Source organism: Tamandua tetradactyla, chromosome 22 (assembly GCF_023851605.1).
Source record: "Tamandua tetradactyla isolate mTamTet1 chromosome 22, mTamTet1.pri, whole genome shotgun sequence".
NCBI lineage: Eukaryota > Metazoa > Chordata > Mammalia > Pilosa > Myrmecophagidae > Tamandua > Tamandua tetradactyla.
The window spans coordinates 47,992,419-48,016,373 of NC_135348.1; the positions used below are offsets into that span (position 1 = coordinate 47,992,419).

Here is a 23,955-nt window from a genome sequence, read left to right on the forward strand (position 1 = left end):
TCTTTTAATAGGTACAGAAGTTTTAATTTTGATGAGATACCATCTCTCTGGTTATTCTTTTGTGGCTTGTGATTTTGATGTAAATTCTAAGACAGCAGTGCCTAGCACAGGGTCCTGAAGTTGCTTCCCTGTTTTCACTAGGAGCTTTCTCTAGTCTTGGTTCATAGATCGTGGATCCATCTTGAGTTGACTTTGTATATAATGTGAAGTAAGGATCCACCTTCATCTTTTGCTCATGAATGTCCAGTTCTCCCAACATCATTTGTTGAAGAAACAATTCTTTTTCCTTTGAATTAAATTGGCACCCTTATCAAAAACCAGTTGGTCATAGAGGAGAGGTCTTTTTCTGAACTCTCAATTCTATTTCATTGGCCCGTGTCCATCCAGCACCATGCTGTTTTGATTACTGCAGCTTTGTAATACATTTTTAAAATGGGAAGTCTGTGTCTTCTCATTTCGCTCTTCTTTTGCCAGATGATTTTGTCAACTCAGGTCCCCTTACCCTTCTATATATGTGCGATGATTGGCTTTTCCATTTCTGCAAAGTGTGCTGCTAGAATTTTTACTGGGATGAATCAGTAAAATCAATTTGGATAGAATTGACATCTTAACAACATTTAATCTTGTAATCCATGAGCATGAAATGTTCTCCCATTTATTTAGGTCTTTGATTTCTTTTAGCAATGTAATTTTTAAAAAATTTTCCATGTTTGAGTCTTTTAACTCCTTAGTTAAATTTATTCCTAGGTATTTGATTTTTTTCATTGCTATTGTAAATGTAATTTTTCTCTTAATTTTCTCTTCAGATTGTACATTACTAGTGTATAGAAACGCTACTGATTTTTGCATGGTTGGTGTACCACTTTGCTGAATTCATTTATTAATTCAAGTAGCTACATTGCAGATTTTTCAGGATTTTCTACCTATACCTGCTATTTGCAGTAAAGTAAAGGAAAGTTTACTTCTTCCTTCCCAATTTGGATGCTTTTATTTTTTTTTTCATTTTTTATTGCCTAATGCTTTAAAACTTCTAGTACAGTGGGCTATGTTTTCTTTTTTTCATTGTGTTTCTCATTCAGAATCATTTCAATTGCTTGTTTTTGAGAATGCTGATAATTTCTTCTTCCAGCCCCAAGCTACTGCTGATACCCTCTAGAGGATTTTCATTTCTGTTATTGTAGGTCTTCACCTCCAGTATTTCTGTTTGGTTCCCTTTACAATTTCGGTCTCTTTATTGTTGCTCTAATTTTCATAATGTTCATTCATTGTTTTCCCAAGATCTTTTAGTTCTTTCTGTGTTTTCCTTTGTCCTCTTGAGCTTACTGATAATAGGTTTTAAAAGTCTTTGTCTGGTATGCCCAAAGTTTGCTTTTACCTGCTACTGTTTTGTTTTTTTTTTATTAATTAAAAAAAAATTAACTAACACAGCATTTAGAAATCATTCCATTCTACATATGCAATCAGTAATTCTTAATATCATCACATAGATGCATATTCATCATTTCTTAGTACATTTGCATTGATTTAGAAAAAGAAATAGAAAGACAACAGAAAAAGAAATAAAACGATAATAGAGAGAAAAAAATTAAAAAAAAATAAATCATAATAATAATAAAAAAAAGCTGTACCTCAGATGCAGCTTCATTCGGTGTTTTAACATAATTACATTACAATTAGGTAGTATTGTGTTGTCCATTTCTGAGTTTTTGTATCCAATCTTGTTGCACAGTCTGTATCCCTTCAGCTCCAATTACCCATTATTATCTTACCCTATTTCTATCTCCTGATGGTCTCTGTTACCAATGACATATTCCAAGTTTATTCTCCGATGTCGGTTCACATCAGTGGGACCATACAGTATTTGTCCTTTAGTTTTTGGCTAGTCTCACTCAGCATAATGTTCTTTAGGTCCATCCATGTTATTACATGCTTCATAAGTTTATTCTTTCTTAAAGCTGCATAATAGTCCATCGTATGTATATACCACAGTTTGTTTAGCCACTCGTCTGTTGATGGACATTTTGGCTGTTTCCATCTCTTTGCAATTGTAAATAATGCTGATATAAACATTGGTGTGCAAATGTCCGTTTGTGTCTTTGTGCTTAAGTCCTCTGAGTAGATACCTAGCAGTGGTATTGCTGGGTCATATGGCAATTCTATATTCAGCTTTTTGAGGAACTGCCTCAAAAAGTGGTTGCACCATTTGACATTCCCACCAACAGTGGATAAGTGTGCCTCTTTCTCCACATCCTCTCCAGCACTTGTCATTTTCTGTTTTGTTGATAATGGCCATTCTGGTGGGTGTGAGATGATATCTCATTGTGGTTTTGATATGCATTTCTCTAATGGCCAGGGACATTGAGCATCTCTTCATGTGCCTTTTGGCCATTTGTATTTCCTCTTCTGAGAGGTGTCTGTTCAAGTCTTTTTCCCATTTTGTAATTGGATTGGCTGTCTTTTTGTTGTTGAGTTGAACACTTTCTTTATAAATTCTGGATACTAGACCTTTATCTGATATGTGATTTCCAAATATTGTCTCCCATTGTGTAGGCTGTCTTTCTACTTTCTTGATGAAGTTCTTTGATGCACAAAAGTGTTTAATTTTGAGGAGCTCCCATTTCTTTCTTTCTTTCTTCAGTGCTCTTGCTTTAGACTTAAGGTCCATAAAACCGCCTCCAATTGTAAGATTCGTAAGATATCTCCCTATATTTTACTCTAACTGTTTTATGATCTTAGACTTAATGTTTAGATCTCTGATCCATTTTGAGTTAACTTTTGTATAGGGTGTAAGGTACGAGTCCTCTTTCATTCTTTTGCATATGGATATCCAGTTCTCTAGGCACCATTTATTGAAGAGACTGTTCTGTCCCAAATGAGTTGGCTTGAATGCCTTATCAAAGACCAAATGTCCATAGATGAGAGGGTCTATATCTGAGCACTCTATTCGATTCCATTGGTCGATATATGTATCTTTATGCCAGTACCATGCTGTTTTGACCACTGTGGCGTCATAATATGCCTTAAAGTCAGGCAGCGTGAGACCTCCAGCTTTGTTTTTTTTCCTCAAGATACTTTTAGCAATTCGGGGCACCCTGCCCTTCCAGATAAATTTGCTTATGGGTTTTTCTATTTCTGAAAAATAAGTTGTTGGGATTTTGATTGGTATTGCGTTGAATCTATAAATCAATTTAGGTAGAATTGACATCTTAACTATATTAGTCTTCCAATCCATGAACATGGTATGCCCTTCCATCTATTTAGGTCTTCTGTGATTTCTTTTAACAGTTTTTTGTAGTTTTCTTTGTATAGGTCTTTTGTGTCTTTAGTTAAATTTATTCCTAAGTATTTTATTCTTTTGGTTGCAATTGTAAATGGAATTCGTTTCTTGATTTCCCCCTCAGCCTGTTCATTGCTAGTGTATAGAAACACTACAGATTTTTGAATGTTGATCTTGTAACCTGCTACTTTGCTGTATTCATTTATTAGCTCTAGTAGTTTTGCTGTGGATTTTTCAGGGTTTTTGACGTATAGTATCATATCATCTGCAAACAGTGATAGTTTTACTTCTTCCTTTTCAATTTTGATGCCTTGTATTTCTTTTTCTTGTCTAATTGCTCTGGCTAGAACCTCCAACATGATGTTGAATAACAGTGGTGATAATGGACATCCTTGTCTTGTTCCTGATCTTAGGGGGAATGTTTTCAATTTTTCCCCATTGAGGATGATATTAGCTGTGGGTTTTTCATATATTCCCTCTATCATTTTAAGGAGGTTCCCTTGTATTCCTATCCTTTGAAGTGTTTTCAACAGGAAAGGATGTTGAATCTTGTCAAATATCTTCTCTGTATCAATTGAGATGATCATGTGATTTTTCTGCTTTGATTTGTTGATATGGTGTATTACATTAATTGATTTTCTTATGTTGAACCATCCTTACATACCTGGGATGAATCCTAGTTGGTCATAATGTATAATTCTTTTAATGTGTTGCTGGATTCGATTTGCTGGAATTTTGTTGAGGATTTTTGCATCTATATTCATTAGAGAGGTTGGTCTGCAGTTTTCTTTTTTTGTAATATCTTTGCCTGGTTTTGGTATGAGGGTGATGTTGGCTTCATAGAATGAATTAGGTAGCTTTCCCTCCACTTCAGTTTTTTTGACGAGTTTGAGCAGGGTTGGTACTAATTCTTTCTGGAATGTTTGATAGAATTCACATGTGAAGCCATCTGGTCCTGGACTTTTCTTTTTGGGAAGCTTTTGAATGACTAATTCAATTTCTTTACTTGTGATTGGTTTGTTGAGGTCATCTATTTCTTCTTGAGTCAAAGTTGGTTGTTCATGCCTTTCTAGGAACTTGTCTATTTCATCTACATTGTTGAATTTATTAGCATAAAGTTGTTCATAGTATCCTGTTATTACCTCCTTTATTTCTGTGAGGTCAGTGGTTATGTCTCCCCTTCCATTTCTGATCTTATTTATTTGTGTCCTCTCTCTTCTGCTTTTTGTCAATCTTGCTTAAGGGCCCATCAATCTTGTTGATTTTCTCATAGAACCAACTTCTGGTCTTATTGATTTTCTCTATTGTTCTCATGTTCTCAATTTCATTTATTTCTTCTCTAATCTTTGTTATTTCTTTCCTTTTGCTTGCTTTGGGGTTAGTTTGCTGTTCTTTCTCCAGTTCTTCCAAGCGGACAGTTAATTCCCGAATTTTTGCCCTTTCTTTTTTTCTGATATAGGCATTTAGGGCAATAAATTTCCCTCTTAGCACTGCATTTGCTGTGTCCCATAGGTTTTGATATGTTGTGTTTTCATTTTCATTCGCCTCGAGATATTTACTAATTTCTCTTGTTATTTCTGCCTTGACCCACTGATTATTTAAGAGTGTGTTGTTCAGCCTCCATGTATTTGTGAATTTTCTGGCACTCTGCCTATTATTGATTTCCAACTTCATTCCTTTATGATCTGAGAAAGTGTTGTGTATGATTTCAATCTTTTTAAGTTTGTTGAGACTTGCTTTGTGACCCAGCATATGGTCTATCTTTGAGAATGATCCATGAGTACTTGAGAAAAAGGTATATCTTGCTGTTGTGGGGTGTAATGTCCTGTAAATGTCTGTTAAGTCTAGCTCATTTATTGTAATATTCAAATTCTCTGTTTCTTTATTGATCCTCTGTCTAGATGTTCTGTCCACTGATGAGAGTGGGGAATTGAAGTCTCCAACTATTATGGTAGATGTGTCTATTTCCCTTTCCATCTTTGCAGTGCATTCCTCACGTATTTTGGGGCATTCTGGTTCAGTGCATAAATATTTATGATTGTTATGTCTTCTTGCTTAATTGTTCCTTTTATTAGTAGATAGTATCCTTCTTTGTCTCTTTTAAATGTTTTACATTTGAAGTCTAATTTGTTGGATATTAGTATAGCTACTCCTGCTCTTTTCTGGTTGTTATTTGCATGAAATATCTTCTCCCAACCTTTCGCTTTCAACCTATGTTTATCTTTGGGTCTAAGATGTGTTTCCTGTAGACAGCATATAGAAGGATCCTGTTTTTTAATCCATTCTGCCATTCTATGTCTATTGATTGGGAAATTCAGTCCATTAACATTTAGTGTTATTATTGTTTGGATAATATTTTCCTCTACCATTTTGGCTTTTGTATTATATATATCATATCTAATTTTCCTTCTTTCTACACTCTTCTCCACACCTCTCTCTTCTGTCTTTTCGTATCTGACTCTAGTGCTCCCTTTAGTATTTCTTGCAGAGCTGGTCTCTTGGTGACAAATTCTCTCAGTGACTTTTTGTCTGAAAATGTTTTAATTTCTCCCTCATTTTTAAAAAATTTTTTTTTATTAATCAAAAAAAAGAAATTAACACAACATTTAGAAATCATTCCATTCTACACATGCACTCAGTAATTCTTAGTATTATCACATAGATGTATGATCATCATTTCTTAGTACATTTGCATTGATTTAGGAAAAGAACTAGCAAAACAGCAGAAAAAGATATAGAATGTTAACATAGAGAAGAGAATTAAAATAATAATACTAATAGAAAATACATAATATATACAAAAAAAGGAAAAAGAAGAAAAAACAAAAACAAAAGATACAAACAAACAAACAAACAAAAACCTATATTTCAGGTGCAGCTTCATTCAGTGTTCCAACATAGTTACATTACACTTAGGTATTATTGTGCTGTCCATTTTTGAGTTTTTGTATCTAGTCCTGTTGCACAGTCTGTATCCCTTCAGCTCCAATTACCCATTATCTTACCCTGTTTCTGACTCCTGCTGGTCTCTGTTACCAGTGATATATTCCAAGCTGATTCTCGAATGTCGGTTCACATCAGTGGGACCATACAGTATTTGTCCTTTAGTTTTTGACTAGACTCACTCAGCATAATGTTCTCTAGGTCCATCCATGTTATTACATGCTTCATAAGTTTATTCTATCTTAAAGCTGCATAATATTCCATCGTAGGTATATGCCACAGTTTGTTTAGTCACTCGTCTGCTGATGGACATTTTGGCTGTTTCCATCTCTTTGCAATTGTAGATAATGCTGCTATAAACACTGGTGTGCAAATGTCCGTCTGTGTCTTTGCCCTTAAGTCCTTCGAGTAGATACCTAGCATTGGTATTGCTGGGTCGTAATCCATTCTGCCAGTCTATGTCTTTTGATTGGGAAATTCAGTCCATTAACTTTTAGTGTTATTACTGTTTGGATAATATTTTCCTCTACCATTTTGGCTTTTGTATTATATATATCATATCTGATTTTCCTTCTTTCTACACTTTACTCCATACCTCTCTCTTCTGTCTTTTCGTATCTGATTCTAGTGCTCCCTTTAGTATTTCTTGCAGAGCTGGTCTCTTGGTCACAAATTCTCTCAGTGACTTTTTGTCTATAAATGTTTTAATTTCTCCTTCATTTTTGAAGGACAATTTTGCTGGATATAGAAGTCTTGGTTGGCAGTTTTTCTCTTTTAGTAATTTAAATATATCATCCCACTGTCTTCTAGCTTCCATGGTTTCTGCTGAGAAATCTACACATAGTCTTATTGGGTTTCCCTTGTATGTGACAGATTGTTTTTCTCTTGCTGCTTTCAAGATCCTCTCTTTCTCTTTGACCTCTGACATTCTAACTAGTAAGTGTCTTGGAGAACGCCTATTTGGGTCTATTCTCTTTGGGGTGCGCTGCACTTCTTGGATCAGTAAATTTAGGTCTTTCATAAGAGTTGGGAAATTTTCAGTGATAATTTCTTCCATTAGTTTTTCTCCTCCTTTTCCCTTCTCTTCTCCTTCTGGGACACCCACAACACGTATATTTGTGTGCTTCACATTATCATTCAGTTCCCTGAGCCCCTCCTCAAATTTTTCCATTCTTTTCCCTATAGTTTCTGTTTCTTTTTGGATTTCAGATGTTCCATCTTCCAGTTCACTAATTCTAACCTCTGTCTCTTGAAATCTACCATTGTAGGTTTCCATTGTTTTTTACATCTCTTCTACTGTATCTTTCATTCCCATAAGTTCTTTGATTTGTTTTTTCAGACTTTCCATTTCTTCTTTTTGTTCATCCCTTGCCTTCTTCATGTCCTCCCTCAATTTATTGATTTGGTTTTTGAAGAGGTTTTCCATTTCTGTTCGTATATTCAGAATTAGTTGTCTCCGCTCCTGTATCTCATTTGAACTATTGGTTTGTTCCTTTGACTGGGCCATAGCTTCAATTTTCCTGGTGTGATTTGTTATTTTTTGTTGGCGTCTGGACATTTAATCAGATTTCCCTGAGTGTGAGACCCAGCAGGTTGAAAGACTTTCCTGTGAAGTCTCTCGGCTCTGTTTTTCTTATCCTGCCCAGTATGTGGCACTTGTCTGTCTGTGGGTCCCACCAGCAAAAGATGTTGTGGCTCCTTTAACTTTGAAAGGCTCTCCCTGCTGTGTGTGTGGTGGAGACAGAGGAGAGGTTGTAGGCTGGTTTTAATGGCTTCAAATTGCGAAATCCTGGGATCTGAATTCCCTGAGAGAGGGACTCCACCTGAGTTGCGTTTCACCCCTCCCGTGGGAAAGGTTCATGTGGTAGAGAGCCCTGAAAGCAGCCTGTTTCTGTGTTTGGGGCAGTTGCAGCTTGTGTAATCCCGGCGCTGAGCCCAGAGGCAACCAAGCCTCCATAGAAACAGCCACAGAAGGCTCTGTTTCTCCCCCTTTCCTCTTTTTCAGTTAGCCCAATAGACGACTTCCGCCTTGATCAGTTTCACCTGAGCTGTGGGCCTACTTCTAGTAGTCAGAATTTGTCCATTAATGCCACTATTTGTGTTTGGTTGGGCTCAGTCCCCGCTACTGTTTGGAGACTCTTTCCTTTCCCTCCAGGTAGCCACCTGTGGGGGAGGGGTGCCAGTCACCGGCCGCCGCGGCCTGGGAAACTCGCTGATCCGAGACTCGTAGCTGGTCCGGGAAGCCGCCTGCGAGGGAGGGGTTTCGGCTGCTGGCCGCCACGGCTTGGGAAACTCGCCTCTCCGAGACTCCCAGCCCATCCGGGAAGTAGGGAGGGAGGGGTGCCAGCCGCCAGCCGCCGTGGTCCCGGGGAAGTGCGCGCCGCTTGGAGAGCTCCCCGCAGAGGATTATCGCAGCCGGACCAGCCAATCCAGACTGGGGTACACTGTGTGTCCGGTCCCTGCCGTGGCCCCGGGAGCTGTTCTGCACTGTTTCTGGTTATTTAGTAGTTGTTCTGGAGGAGGAACTAAGATGCGCGCACCTTACTAAGCCGCCATCTTGGCCCCTTCTAGAAGCTGCTGGTAATGGTTTTTATATTTTTTTACTTGCTCTTTTGAATGGGCCATCTTTTCCTGCTCTTTTTGTTTGTTTGTTTGTTTGTTTTTATTTTGTAATCATTTGTCCCACACTGTATATTCTAATATTTTAAAATTTCAATTCTTGTTTAGTCTCTGAGCTGTCTGTTCCTTACATTGTATCAGGTTGTGATATGACAGAGATTCCTTGAGTAGCCAGGAGCTTAGAAAAACAGAAACAATACGAAACACATCTTTCACTGTGTTTGCAGATTGACTGCGTTGGCTGGTGCTGTCCTTCTGAGTTTCCTCCTCTCCACGTGGGCCTGAGGGGACCAGGACAGAGTCCGCTCCACCTTTTCTCTGCCTGCATCTTGGCCTGGGCGTGGCTCTCTCATGGCTTTAGGAATTCCTCCACTTGCACGAGTTTGACTGTTCCCTCTGCTCGCTGCTTCCTTCCCTCCTGGGTAGTCTAGTGCATGTTTTAAAGAGGAAATCCTGTGTCCACACTGCAGTTATAAAATTCTTTCTCATATTGCTTTCACTGTCTGCCAGCTGCTTTGCCTGCAAGGCGAGTTCTAGGAGGGCTAGCCTGGACACATTTCCTGGTTCAGACATTTGGGCTGCCTCAGATAGTGGGGCAGGGACAGAAGGCATTGCAGGCATGGAAACAGGACCACGGCAGGTCCGCTGCTCGCTGCTTGCTGTGGGTGAGAGTGCAGGGCCCTGGTGGCCACAAGGGTGACATGAGCTGCTGCTATCATGTTTCTCCTTTGGGTGCCTGGTCTGGGAACCGAAGTCCAGTCTCCTGCATGGAAGGCGAGCCTTCTGCCACTGAACCACCCGTGCACCCTCCAGTCACTTTTAAAGCTACGTTTTTTTTATTCGGCATTCGCCCAGTTGGGGTACATCTTTTCCTGCTTTCTGGAATTCTGAGGAAGATGTTGTTGAGAAACTGAGGAGAGAGTGGTACCTGGAGCATATTGTGCCACTATGTTGGTTGATCTCAGCCTTTTCCCATTCTTTTTCCATGTTTTTCACAATTGAAAAGAGGCATATAGTCTCTTTCTCACCATATTATGTTAATAGATGATGCTTGTATCTGGAATATTGTAATGCAGTAAGCTAAGGAAATGTGTAAATCTGCATTCTCTGAATAAAGTAACGTTGCTTTAAATTATTCCTTTAATATTTATACTATGTATCTTATAAAAATCAGTCCCGTAGTGGTAATATGAGGATATAATTCAATTTTTAGTAGTTTTCTTAATGTTTTAAAGCCCTGTTACCTTGGCAGCCATGGTAGAGTGTGATTTTAGTCTCTGATATGTTCCAAGTGGGTTAGTACTGCTGTATAATGGAAAACTGGGCACATTAACAAGTTTATTAGTTTTGCTGTTGTTTTTCATTTTTGTTTTACTCTATTGTTATATTTTAGACCCTGCTGGCTGTTTCCTCTTGTTCTTTGTTTGTCAATATATTTCATTTGCCACATGCCTCTTTGTTTAATAGTGTTGCCTGTGTGCTCTTTGGCCTTATTTTCCAAAGACAAGTAATGTTTCATCTGTAGGATTACTGCTTTAATTCAGTAAAGGAATTCGTGCAAAGTGTTCAGCAGATCATTTGACATACTATGTTTTGGTGAATGTTACCTAGTATTAGATATGAGTAAATGTTCTCGTCTAAGGGGCATAAGCCTCACTGAGGAATAAAGATAATTGGAAACTATTTGGTGAAGTTTATGGAAAGGATTGAGAACAGTGTCCATTTCTCACAGTTTCTTCTCTGGTCGTTGAGAATGTTGCACCCACAGATTTCAAAGCCAGTTCATGATGGAAGAGGTGTAGACTGTTGAGAAGTGACGTATTTAATTCTGGAAAGTAGGTCTTTAGCAATTTTACTGCACATTCAAATCAACATTTAGAGATCATTATTTTTTATTTAATGAGTTTTAATATATGGTGGCACACCACCTTTCCCAGGAACACAGCTTATTGATGTTTACCACGTGATGGAGGAAAAATGTCAGAGGAAAGAACCAGAGGATGTCCTTTCCTCCTTTCTACATCACGGGCCCAAGAAGCTCCAGTTAGAACAACCATTTGATGCTGGGTCTTCCACAGTCACCGTCTCTGTCTCCGCAGACGCACTCAGAAGAGAGGCCGTTCCAGTGCGAGGAATGCAAGGCTTTGTTCCGGACGCCCTTTTCCTTGCAGAGACACCTGCTGACACACAACAGTAAGTCGCGGCTCCCGAGCTGAGGACGGAAGGTGCTGCCCAGCGCTTGTTTCTTATAGCCTGTGAGGTTGGAGGCACATCTGTACGGCGTTACATAATCTGCATTTAATTTTTTTAAAAATTCTGTGTTTAAACTTAAACTGTCCATTGTCTTTCATCATCTCTTTTTTTATCCTTGCCTTATTTTTGCATAGTAAGGTTAATCATTTTGAGAAACATTTCATTTTATAGCATTTCTTCCTATTATTTAAAGTTTATATCTAGAAAACATTTCCTAAGAATGTTTCGTCTCCTGTTTCAAGTGTAGAGATTAAGGAAGCACATCTGGGTCTTCATGGAGAAGGCCTCGGCTCAGAGAAGGGCAGCGGTGCCCAGAGCCCAGTCCAGCCTCTGGTCGTGCAGTTTTCCTACTGGCTGCACTGCCTCTCATCTCTCCTTTCTTTTGGCAGGGATATTTGGATTCACTTCTACACAAATGCTCCGTAAAATCTATCTGGAAGTCACATTCAGAGCTAGTTTTTCAATACCAAATTATTTATAGCCATACTGCTGAAGGGTATCATTTTATTGAGAAGCTAATATTTCTAAACTAAGTTTTTTTCAACATTTTTTATTGTGAAATCTAATATATAAGAAAAGTTATAAATTTCACAATACAGTTTAATAAGTAGTTATAGAGCAAATTTCAGAGTATAGCATGGGTTACGTTCCACAATTTCAGGTATTTCCTTCTGGCTGTTCTAATACACTCGAAACTGAGAAGGAATATCTATATAATGATTCAGTAGTCGTGGGCCTTTGCTGAGCCGTAGCTTCTCTGTTATGACTTCTTCCTCATTTGATCATTCTTTCGGTCATCAGGGAGATTTGGGCAATGACCATTCTCACTTCTTCATGCTGAAAAGGGTGTCGACATTATGGGGTGGAGGATGCAACCGGTTGGTGCTCTGGGAGAGATTGCACCTCTAAGTTTCAGGGCTTATCAGGCATAGAATAATCTAGAGGTTTTAAGTGTCAGTTAAGTTTTAAAGGGGAGTTCTTTCTGTTCAGGTGTTAAAATAATCAGGGTTTACTATACTGCTGTATCCTAAAATTTAAAAAAAAATGTATCTATAGCATGGGTAATATTTCTGTTTCTTGCTTTTACTTTGAGTTGTTTAGTCATTAGGACATCCTCTATATGCTTGAAATTCCTACAAGTGCTTAAATTTTTGTTAATATTTTTGAGGAAAGCAAAATGATTAATCTTGACCAGTGACACTACAGAGAATGTATCTTGGAAAACAATTTTCTCAGGCCGAGCTGTAGCATCTAGGATGCAGAACAATAAAGATTTTGAGGTTTTTACAAATGCTGAGTGATAACAATTATGATGAAATGCAATCTGTTTCCTGCAGGAAAGGATAAGGTTTTGGAATTTTGTCCTAATCTGCTCTCACCTCAGAGCTCTGGAGAAGTTGTTAGCACAATTTCTCTTGTTCCTTAAAGGAAAATATATGTTTTAGAAATACAGTTTGTCACACAACAGCAGGGATTTTCATCCTGTTTCACTCTCATTTTGATTATGAAAAATAACCATTACAAAAATGAATAGATTTTAAAATAGGGATTTAGATCGGTGACCTCATTCACATCATCATGACCTAATGGTGAAACTTGGCCTGACACTTAGGAAACTGCTCTTTGGGAAGGAGAAATTGTATTTTTAATAACTGCAAGGAATTGTTAATAGGAGGAATCTAATACTTTTTATTTTAGCTTATGGTTCTTATCAAATTGAAAAATAGGATGAAACTGACTGAATTAGAGTATACCTGTGTATTATGTATTTATTATACTTAATGTATGGCACATTAATCAGATGTTTTATGAAGCTGCATCAAGACACTGGGCTGGGAAAATCAACTTGTATAATGAGTTGAGTGAGTAAATTAGTTATTTAAGGTAATGTTAGACAGCATTCAAGGCTAATGAGCTAAAATGATGAGAAAACCCAAATTGGCTAAAATAAGGAGAGGACAAATATTACGTCTTGTCTTGTGGAAGAGGAAAAATAAGCATATTTCAGTTCAAAACAGAGGCCTGTTATTAGAAACTTATATCAGCACTTTTGTCTTGAACTACAAAGAATAACATGTCATAATTATATTGGAAAGTATTAGCACAATAAACTGAAAATCAGAAGGTAGGTTGCTAGCTAGTTTCTTGATTCTAAGATAGGGAAAGGAATATAGATATAAAAGATGTCTTTGAAGAATGAAATGTACAGTTAGAGAAGGTGACATAAGGTAATAGTATTTATTCAAAACCGTTTCTTAATGTAACAAAATGGAAAATGTAAAGAACTTAAAAACTTCTGATAAACAAACAATACACAAATCTGGTATTAAATTTTAAAAGAAGGGAAGTAAACAGTCATAACAGACTTCTGTGGTATAGCTTGGTGAGGTTTTGTCCAGGGGTCAACAGTTTTATTCACATGATGGCTTAATAAAAATGTTTGATACTAGCAATCATTGGTGATTTTTACCCCCCATTTAAATGCCTCTCGGTGCCTGGGTAAATTTGATATTGTTAACATTAAAATCCTATCTCAACTGCTAATTTCTTACTCTCACCAATTGTACATTTTATAAAAACAAAATAGTAAATCTATAAAGATATATCAAAGCAAACTAGGTTACCACAGTCACGCCCTTCAACAAGAAGGTGCTAAAGCATCAGATGAAGTTCTCAGAATCCAGAGTTTGCACAGGGTTGGATGTGACATGAGTCCAGCATTGCATTCCAACAGGGCTCTAATTTAAGAGATGCTGAATTAGCCAGAATTCTGTTTGAAGAGACAAAGGGAGGATAATTTGTATTTTTCTTCCTACTATTTATCCTTCTTTCGTTAAATTTAGTATGAAGAAATAATGGGATCATTATGTTTCTAAATTTAGTGCCAACTGTAATGAAGGGAAGTTAGAAGAGTATTTTAGTTGAAAATGAGGTGATCTCTTATTTAAATGTAGAAAGTTATTTGTCTATTTTTTGCTTCATAGTGAATAAAATACATGTATTTATGCTGATATTCCCTTTCTTAAAAAAACGGGAAAGTACATTCAAATGCTAGTCTGCCTTATTCATATAGTCATGTGTTCCACATGTTTTATAACATCCAGAGGGGCATCGCTGTCTCCTAATTGTGTATATTCATTGATTAAAGAAAACTGTATTTAAAATGGACTGCTAAAAGTTAAGCACGTGTGTGTGCTAAGAAGTGATGCAAAGAGAGTATTGTATGAAAGCTGAAAAATACCATAAAATACCTGGTTTTGTCGTCGCTGCCCCCTCAAACCAAGGTGCATCGTAAGTAAAGGACGAGCTACCAGGGCTGCAGGGAAGGTAGGCAGGGGCCACCCTGGGGCCCTGGCCAAAACTGACCCCACTGTCCGTCTGTCCACACCTTCCCCAGCGGCTCCACGACACAGCAGAGGCAGCACCAGGGAGCCTTGAGAGGGCCAAGGGTAGTGCTGACCCGAACTGGGAGCGCCTGCCGACCTGCCACACCTGCGCTTCAGCTCCCGCCCCGTGGCCCTTGACTACCATGGCTTCTCCACTGCAGCCCTGGGGATGGGACTCGGGGTGTCTGGACGTGGCCCCAAAGGCAAATCACCCTGCATGCCAGAGACCTCGGGTCAGCGTGAGGGTCTGCATATGCCAACCTCTGTCTCCTGTCCTAGAAATACATACTATTTTTTAAAAATTTCATGGTGCCTTTAGAGAAATAACTATTTCAATACCCAAATCTTCTAGTTAAGGAGACAGAATAAAAGAAGGTTCAAGGAGATCCCCCTTGTCATATAGTAAATTAGCAAATGTGGAACTGGAGCTAAGCTTTTGGGAGTATGATAAATTGTTAGAGAAAACTAACTTCTCGGAGACACTAAGTCCAGTGTCAGAGATGAGAGGTAATAGCCTGTGCTGTGGCAGCTCAAGTGTCTCTCTTTTGACTTTTCTGTTTCCAAGGTGAGAGGACGTTCAAATGCCATCACTGTGACGCTACCTTTAAGAGGAAGGATACCTTAAATGTCCATGTGCAGGTGGTCCATGAGAGGCATAAGAAGTACAGGTGTGAGCTCTGTAGTAAGGCGTTTGTTACTCCTTCGGTGCTCAGAAGTCATAAGAAGGTCAGTAAAGCCTTTGGCTTGAATGGTTTATGCAGTTAAGCAGTAAGAGCATGTGTACTGACTTGTATTACTCAGTTCTGTGTTAATTTATCAATATAGTTACTCAAAATGGTTTACAAAGTATGCATGATTTATATCAACTCTTCAAAAAATGACAGTTTTTCTCATTTTTGTAGAATAAATATGTTTTTTCTCATTGAAGGAAACCTCAGAATTTGATATTGAGTTTACGTAGCATTTGAGTATGCTGTAGTTAGGCGATACAAATACTAGGCGAGTGGGAGCTCGTCTATGTTATATATTTTTATATTAATTTGGTAGTTTTTATGAAGAATTATGAGTAGTGATTTAATAATTTTATTTTTCAATGCTCACTCAGATATTCTTTGACAAGTTATTAGACTGAATACTTTCCAAGGGCTGGAATGGTCCTTCTGTATCTTTGCATTCCTAGGGCCTAGAAGTTCCTGGTATAGAATAGAGACGATGAGTGTTCTGGTTTGCTAAAGCTGCCGGAATGCAGTCTACCAAAATGGAACAGCTTTTAAAAGGCATACAAGGTAAATTTGTTAAGTTCCAAGTTTACTGTTCTATAGCCAAAAATTTTTCCAAATTAAGGCAGCGGGAGAAGAATAACTTGACTTAAGAAAGGCCAGTGTCTGTCCCATGGGAAGGCACGTGGCTAGTATCTGCTGGTCCTTGTTCCTGGTTCCTTTGCTTCCAGCTTCTGATGCCAGTGGTTTCCTCTCTAAGCATCTGCGAGCCTTCACTTACTTCCTCCGGGAAACACCTCTGGGTTCCGGCTCACTTAGAATCTCGTGGGAAAGTACATGACAAGGTCTGCTGAGCTCTGCATCTCCAGATGTCCATGTCTAGGCATCTGCTCTCTCTGTCTAAGCATCTCCAAGTGTCTGCATCTCTGTCGGCTCTGAAGCAGCTGTTCTCCAAGTGTCTGCATCTAGGTTTCTCCAAATCATTTCCCCTTTAGAGGACTCTAGTAAACTAATCAAGACCCACTTCGAATGGGTAGAATTACATCTCTGTTTAAACAGAATTCCACACCCACAGTCAAGTGGGTCACATCTCCATGAAAGTAATCTAATTAAAAGGCACACCCACAACCGAGTGGGTCAATGTCTGCAGAAACAATCTCACCAAAGTTTTCCACCCTACAATATTGAATCAGGATTAAAGGACATGGCTTTTCTGGGGTACACAATACTTTTGAACAAGCAGAGTAAGGATTCACTGAACTCATGTGATCTTATGATGATTTGGAGAATTTCTTTGTTGTGTGACACTATTTGGATAATACCTCAAGCAAATCAATAGATTGTTTTTATTTACTGAATAAGCACACCTGAATACATTTTTAAAATAACAAAATTCCCATTGTAACAAGTGCAGCTGTAGGTTTGAATGTTGACTTCAGAAATGACTATGAGATGTGCAGGTTTTCTGCTAGTTATGGTGAGCCACTGTGGGGGTTGTGGAAACGGCTCTCACCTGCATGCGGCTTTTATGTGCGCACCTGTCCTTAGTGCGGCTCTCTCGAAAGGACTGAGTGAGTAGCTTTTCTTTTCTGTATCTTTAATGCTAAATTATAAAGATACTATCCCCCTTTTAAAAATCTCTAGATAAAATAGTCTTTCAACTATCTCTGCTTTAATTCAGTTTTTTCATGAGTGTAATACATGTTTATTGTTTTAATCAACAAGAGAAAAGTGTGGTGTGTTTTTAATGGATCTACTTGTTTACAGCACAGATTTTCACAGCATTTTTGCAGTGTGACTTTTCACTTTGGTCTCATGCATTTTCCAATATTGCTCTTCTGGTCAGTTGTTTCCATGCTTTCTTGTCTATATTTAAGGTATTTTACAAGTGAACCTTCATTGTCACTTAAACCAGCTAACCAAATTCTGTACCTAAAAACAAGATAGATTTTTGAATGAAACCAAAAAGAATATTTAAATGTCTTCATAAAGATGGCCTTAATATATTTTAGGTGAAAACCTCTACCTTTCACTTCATCTACAAGTAATTTAGCTCATAGAAATGATCAGTGAAGTACTTATGTAACATGAAAAGAACTCCTGCAGATTTTATAAAGAATTGGTAATTACTTAGTTGGAATAATTCAGTGTTGTAATAACAGATATATGCAGTCTCTAAACGATTGTGTACATATCAAGGAAGATTTGTGAAGACCGAAAAGAAGTTCAGTCTGTTAGACTGATTTTGAACATCAGACCACATTTATATTCCTTTTTGCTCTGCAATAAAATCATTCTAGTCATCCAAGCAGAAAGCAAGTAACAGATTGCTTTGTTGAGATTAATTCTTTCCTCGAGAGTTAAATACACACTGAGAATGTGAAAAATGCTTCTAAGGAAGTGTTTCTTGGCAGCCATCGAGGGCAGCTGTAGCCCCGTTTTGATTATGTGGTTTTTCTAGCACGTATTGGTTTTGTATAACTTAATCATTTGTAGACGGAGGCTCCATAAAGGCTTAAAAAGTAAACTACACAATTATTTTCAAATTAACACTAATGCATGATTCTAAGGTATTTTAGCTAATGGAGCATCGATGATAAATTATTTAAAATCTCATTGTGGTAGTAAATCATTTTAATGAAACTTAATCCTGGGAAGAAAGGATTTACCATTGTCAGAAGCAATCAGTCATCTTTACCTACTTCTCTGTGTTTCTCCTCAGTGATTTATTCCTTTCCATTTAGACACATACAGGAGAAAAGGAGAAAATCTGCCCATATTGTGGCCAGAAGTTTGCCAGCAGCGGGACCCTGAGAGTTCACATCCGCAGCCACACAGGTATTTACACCGCGGCTGGCGGTAGAAGCTGCACGGAGGCATCCGGGGCGTCCTCTAAGACAAGAATATTGTAACGTCCCAAAAATATATCTTAGATTAAGCAGCAGTATTAGCTGTTTTCTCTTCACCTTAAAATATTGCAAAATCCAATTCCTTACTCTAGAGAGTTTTGAGTAAACTTAGTAAAAAAGTGGAAGTAACTTGATTAAAGTTTAATTGTGGTATAACTGATTATTTTATTTACTATTATAATGGATAGAATAGGAAATAGCAGTTTTCCTTTTTAGAGAAGGCTAGGAGCCTCCATCTTATCTCTCATGAAATACAGAAAGTATGGCCTCTTTACATTTAAAAAGCCCTTGGAATGTGGAATTTTAGTGGGTAGAAGTATGAGATGAATTGCTCTGGTTCCAAGTCTGCTCAGCAAGTGCCCTCAGATGGGTTGGCTTAAACCATGGGGATTTAGTAGCTTATGATTCTGAGGCGAAGTGAGAGTCAAAACAAAGTGTGATCAAGGTGCTGCTTTCTTGCCGAGGCGGCAGTGGTTGTGCTGCCCGGTGGCCAGCCCGGGCTCCTGTGTGCACGGCAGCATCGCCTGCCTCCCCTTCTCTGCTGGGCCCCAGCAATGAGCAGCTTCCTGCTCCCTGGGCCTCTTCCCTGCTCTGTGTGAGCCTCACTCTGCGCATGGAGGGCTTCAGTATTCGGGCTCCAACCTGGCCTGGCTGAGGTGGGCCAGCCCCTCTTAGCCCACTTACTCGGGTCCTGTTCACATCACGGGAGGGGGCATTGCATTTGAGAATGTGCTTTCCTGGAGAACGCACGGCTTCAAACCCCCCCATGCCCACTGTATCTGTCACCAGTGGATTGGATGACCCCGTAAAGCATGCTTTTCTCTTCTTATTTCTTTCTGTGCATTTTCCAGTGAAAGAGAAGGGCTGTACCGTAGTGAAGAATAAATGATTAAATAGTCATGATAAACCTTACCTGGATTTTTTTCTCCCATGTGGATAAGTTCTTGAAAGATTTGAAGAAATTTTTCTAATTTTAATAGACAAATGGTTTTGCATTAATCTTAAAATATTTCTAGTAGCTTGATTGTATTTAAATAGAAAGCTATCATATGAGTCAGAGTCCTTGAGAGAAACAGAACCAACAGGATTGGCAAGTCCAAATTGCACAGAGCAGGCTGCCACTGATCAGAAGAGACAGTCTCGGCAATCTAAGATTCGTCTTGTAACTATAATCAGCCAAATAGGCAAATCAACTGATTGATAATTTAATCCATGAAATACCCTCATAATCACAATCAGGCCCATGCTTGCTTGACCAAACAACTGCACACTGTAACCGAGCCAATTCGACTCATGAACTTAATCCTAATAATAATGGGATTGGTTAAATAGCTGGTGCTCCCTATTAAAGGGCCAAGTATTTCACTTTCTTCCCTATTTTATCCCTACCACCTAGCTCAGTTTCTAGCACAATTAACTGCACCGTAAGTGAAAAAATGTTACTTTAAGTAGATTAGAGAACCAATATAATGACTCTTATATGCAGGTGGAGGAAAGAAGAGCAGTGGAGCACAATTCCTCATTTTGGAAATTTTTTGACTAGAGCTAAAGGGCATAAGGTCATATAGTATTTGTTAGAGTAGCCACATATTTACTTTTAAGATGAAACATAACAACAGATTCAGCATTATACATGATGGCTGTGGAATTATGGGTGCCCTAAATAAGGAAAGGAAAGTTTCCTTTCTTGGAAGTATCTGTATTAGCTAGGGTTCTCTGAGAAACAGAAGCAACAGGAGAGATCTGTAAATATGAGATTTATAAAAGTGTCTCAGACAACTGTGGGAATGTAGGGTCCAGGGTCTGTAGGGCAGGCTGTGAGCTGGCAGCCCCAGTGAAGATTCCAGCGAACTCCCAGGAGAGGCACGCTGGCTGAAGCAGGAGCAGGGACGGTCTCTTCTGAATCCTCCTTCAAGGCCTTCTGGTGATTAGATTACTCATCCCTCGGTGCAGAAGACACTCCCCTTAGCTGACTGCAGGTGCAATCAGCCATGGATGCAGCCAGTGTGGTCATGATTTAAGTCCATGAAATGACCTCACACCAACAGACAGGCCGGTGCTTGCCCAGCCAGACAACCAGGCACCACCTGGCCAAGGTGACAAATGAGCCTGACCATGACGGCATTTATAGATAAATGTGTTTTCAGGAAAAGGTCCAGTGTATGTGGAAGACGCAGAGAGCAGCAAAAAGAAGAGAGAAACGAAAGGGAAGTGAGCAGCACAGAGCCGTGCTGAGGGGGTGCACTCAGCACATGCCAGAGGCTTCGGGAGTGTGGTGCCCGAGGAGGGAAGTGACGGAGAGGGAAGGCGGTCGGTTCAGATGTGTGCAGCCCACCCTGCACATGCATAATAGCTTCGAGTGTTGTGCTCTTACGTGGGTCTAGGCCTGTGGGGAAGGGCTGGTGTGCGGTAAACAGAGCAATCGCCAGCCTTCCTTTCCACATCCTAGTAGTTTCTGAAAGATGCCTTTGCATTCCACTGAAAATACACCTTCCAGTTTGCTCAGCAGATTCCGCGTCTGCGTGTGTGCTTGCCTGTGTAATTTATGTGTGGGGATGGGGCAAGTAGGAAAATGGAGAACATATTATATCTGTATATCATTTTAGTAAGTTTGTAGTAAATGTCTCTGATGCCTCATGTTATAATTGAATTATGTTTGGAATAGTGTCTTTCTCAAAGTCAGGTGTTGGGTGACATGACAGTGGCTCAGAGACAGTTCCCACCTGCCATGCCAGAGACCTGGGTTCAATTCCCAGTGCCTGCCCATGCCAAAAAAAAAAGAAACAACTAAAAAAAGTCAGGTATTTATATTATTGAGAAATGCGTTAAAGCATGATTTCCAGCACAGCCAAGTAGAACACTTGATTATTCAAAATAATTCCATCCTTGAGAATTCTGTGTGTCTGTAGTTGTTTTGCCTGGAAGTATGGACAGTGGAAAAGAATAAACAATTAAACTAATAATTGTCCCTAAAATTTCAATTGTCCTCTATAAAGTTACAATAATAAGGACTTTTTTAGCTCAAAGAATACTTTTTGTTGAAAATATCTCATCTATGGAGTGGCTTTTGTCTTGGTGTGTATCCTCACATGTTGAATAAATAAGCTAACAAATATACTAAACCCACATCAGTTTACATATGGGTTGGCTACTTTTTGGGTGCTTTAATCTATGCCAAATGCTATATATATTCTGGTCTTTTAAATGTGATCTGTGATCAAGAGAGGTGGGCATTTTAATTCAGGCAAGAGTGCCAGCGCCCAGCCGACTGATACCCGTAGTTAAATAAAGGTGGTGTGTGTATGTACATACGAATACTTGTATAATTCTTATTTGTTTAGCTAGTTTTTAATTTATATCTAGATTTTTCTTAAAACTCACTTATTTCACTATCATATTTTATTCCTCCTTGGGTTATTGTGCTGCTGAGTTGCACCCTTAGGGACCCCTGGTGGGCAGCCTGGCCGGGCTGTTGACGTGGCAGGGGCCAAACCGTGTTGGGGGTGCAGGGGCCTGGCCAGGGCCTGGCATCTGGGTGGCCACAGCTGTGACATCAAGCCGTCTCCTGTGTGGTTCTGTGGTGTTTCTGCTTCTCTTTCTTTGTCTTGTCCTGTTTCTCAAATCATCCACGGACCCTTCCGAATTGGAGCCTCCCTAGGAACTCAGTGTCGTCTGTCATTACTTTGAATTCTGTCAATTCATTTTCTTCTTGCCATTTACTGCTTTTCCTTAAAAAACAAGTAATTTTTATCCAGACATTTTCCATTCTTGGTTTAGAAATTTATGGTTGTGCTGTAGCATTTTTTATGTCAGGGGTTACAGCCTATTTCTGTAGGAAAAATTTGGTTAAAAGGAGGGCAAGAGATAAAGTGTCTGAAGCAAGATATTAAGAAGGCTGCGCTAGGACCGTGGCCAGGGAGGGGCAGGGACAGGGACAGGGTGGTCTCAGCCAGGGGTGCATCCTCTGCAGGGAGCAGCTCTCCGTGTCACTGGTGCCCAAATTTTGGTCTAAACCCTCCATGCCACTCTTAAATATTAGTGAGGACTCTGAGAGCTTTTGTTTATGTGGGTTGTATCTATAGCCATCATATTAGAAAACGGAAGCTGAAAATATGTAAATACTCATTAAATCATTAAAAAGAACAATAATAGACCCCATTGCATGTTAACAAAAAGAACTTAATTTTACAGAAAGTAACATTTTCAAAATAAAAAGTAATTTAGGGAGAATAGTGATATTGTTTAACATTTTTGAAAATCTCTAATATCTGCTTTAAGAAGAGGCCCCTGGATTCTCACATCTGTTTCTTCATTCATCTGCTGCAATAGAGGAAGAAAACCCAGCGTCACACAGATATTAAATGAAAAGGGAAGAGTATTTTAATAGACTTTGTTGGCTAATTTGAGCTTTTGTTTATGTGGGTTATTATTTTCCACAACATGAAGCGTGTGGTTTGTTTAAATGCTCATTGTGAGGAACTTGACGTCTTGTCGGTGAACCTTTCCTGCTCTGTTATCTCAGAAGCCACAGTCCGCCTTACACCTGGATGAGCTTTAATCCATGACTGATTTTGTAACATGATACACAAGTAATTTAGAAAATGCTGTCTCACTTAGTTATATAGATCTTTCACATTTGTTAATATATCCCTGATTTCACCAGACAAGTCTTTAAGTATTCAGATCAAACACGGGATGGCAGATGCAGGTTTTCTAAAACTCTGATTTTCATTTCACTGCTGTAATTCTTATATTTGTAACAAATATATCGTTTCTTTGATCTGAAGGGCCAAGATCATTTGTTTTATTTAAAAACAAAAATGTTCACCAAATACCCATGTCTGAATAACAGTTATTTGGCCATCAATCATATTTTTCAAGTAAAAATGGTATTCTATGACAAAAGCCAATAGGTCAGCTCATTTTTCACATAAAAGCCACAAAAGTCTGTGGAATTCACTTTGAGAAATGGTAACGTTAAAGGAACTTACTTAACTCCCCCATCTATGAACTGAACTCAACCCACAAGGAAAGGTAAACCCTTTGCTTTCCACCCGTTTGTCATCCCATAGCTTCATCATGCGATCTGTGGGCAACAGAGTTTATAACAAGTAACAGTTAATAACGTGGTTCAAGGTCCGGCTTACCAATGAGTATAAAGTTACGGTTCTTAAAAGGACTAAAGAGACGTATCTGGTAAACCAGCACTCAAATTTGTTACTGTTTTCAGCTTGGATTTGCCTAGATTTTCAAATTCTCATTATAAAGAATGTAGAGGAAATGGCTTTGGACAAACGCCCCTGGCATTCTTTTTAAGGTTGAGTCTCTTCTATATAAGCTGGAAAAATTAGGAACATTTGTATAGTATGGTTATAGTCTCTTCCACCAACTAATCTCTCAGCTAGTAGATGCCTAAGGCCCCCGGGTTCGTTTTATGTAAATGTCCCTTCTCACTTTTGATATTGTGCTTACTTTGTTTATCTGTGTCCATGATAAATGCTAATCCCAAGAGCAAGGCAGACCCAGCCATGGCCTTAGTCAGATTTATTGACTGAGAGAAGTTCCCTCACATCAGCATTTAAGCAAATTCTTCCACAGCCTGTGTTTTACATGTCCAGGACCATCCTCATTTTCCAGATGAGGAAGCTGAGATTCAGAGAAGCATGGGACTTAGCCAGTATCAAAATAATAAGACTCAGATCTTTTGACTTCAAATTCTATTTGATTTTTGTGTTATCTCTTCTTTTTTTGCTAGACAGATGTTATAATCACCACAATAATTACAGAAAGCTCCCCAGGATGAAAGATGAGGGTGAAATTCTTAAAGTCTTATTTCAGTACTACAAAAC

General features: G+C 38.8%; 1 protein-coding gene across 6 annotated transcripts in view; it reads left to right on the forward strand.

The window, feature by feature from the left end:
* Nucleotides 1–23,955, forward strand: part of PRDM5 (PR/SET domain 5) — a 274,545-nt gene that overhangs the window by 171,022 nt on the left and 79,568 nt on the right. For 5 of the 6 annotated variants that reach the window (XM_077140176.1, XM_077140171.1, XM_077140175.1 and 2 more), the window contains 3 exons: nucleotides 10,939–11,032; nucleotides 15,044–15,204; nucleotides 17,942–18,035. In XM_077140176.1, coding sequence (XP_076996291.1) covers nucleotides 10,939–11,032; nucleotides 15,044–15,204; nucleotides 17,942–18,035 — 349 coding nt within the window. The remainder of the gene's footprint in view (nucleotides 1–10,938; nucleotides 11,033–15,043; nucleotides 15,205–17,941; nucleotides 18,036–23,955) is intronic. The other variant, XM_077140174.1, reaches the window with a different exon arrangement.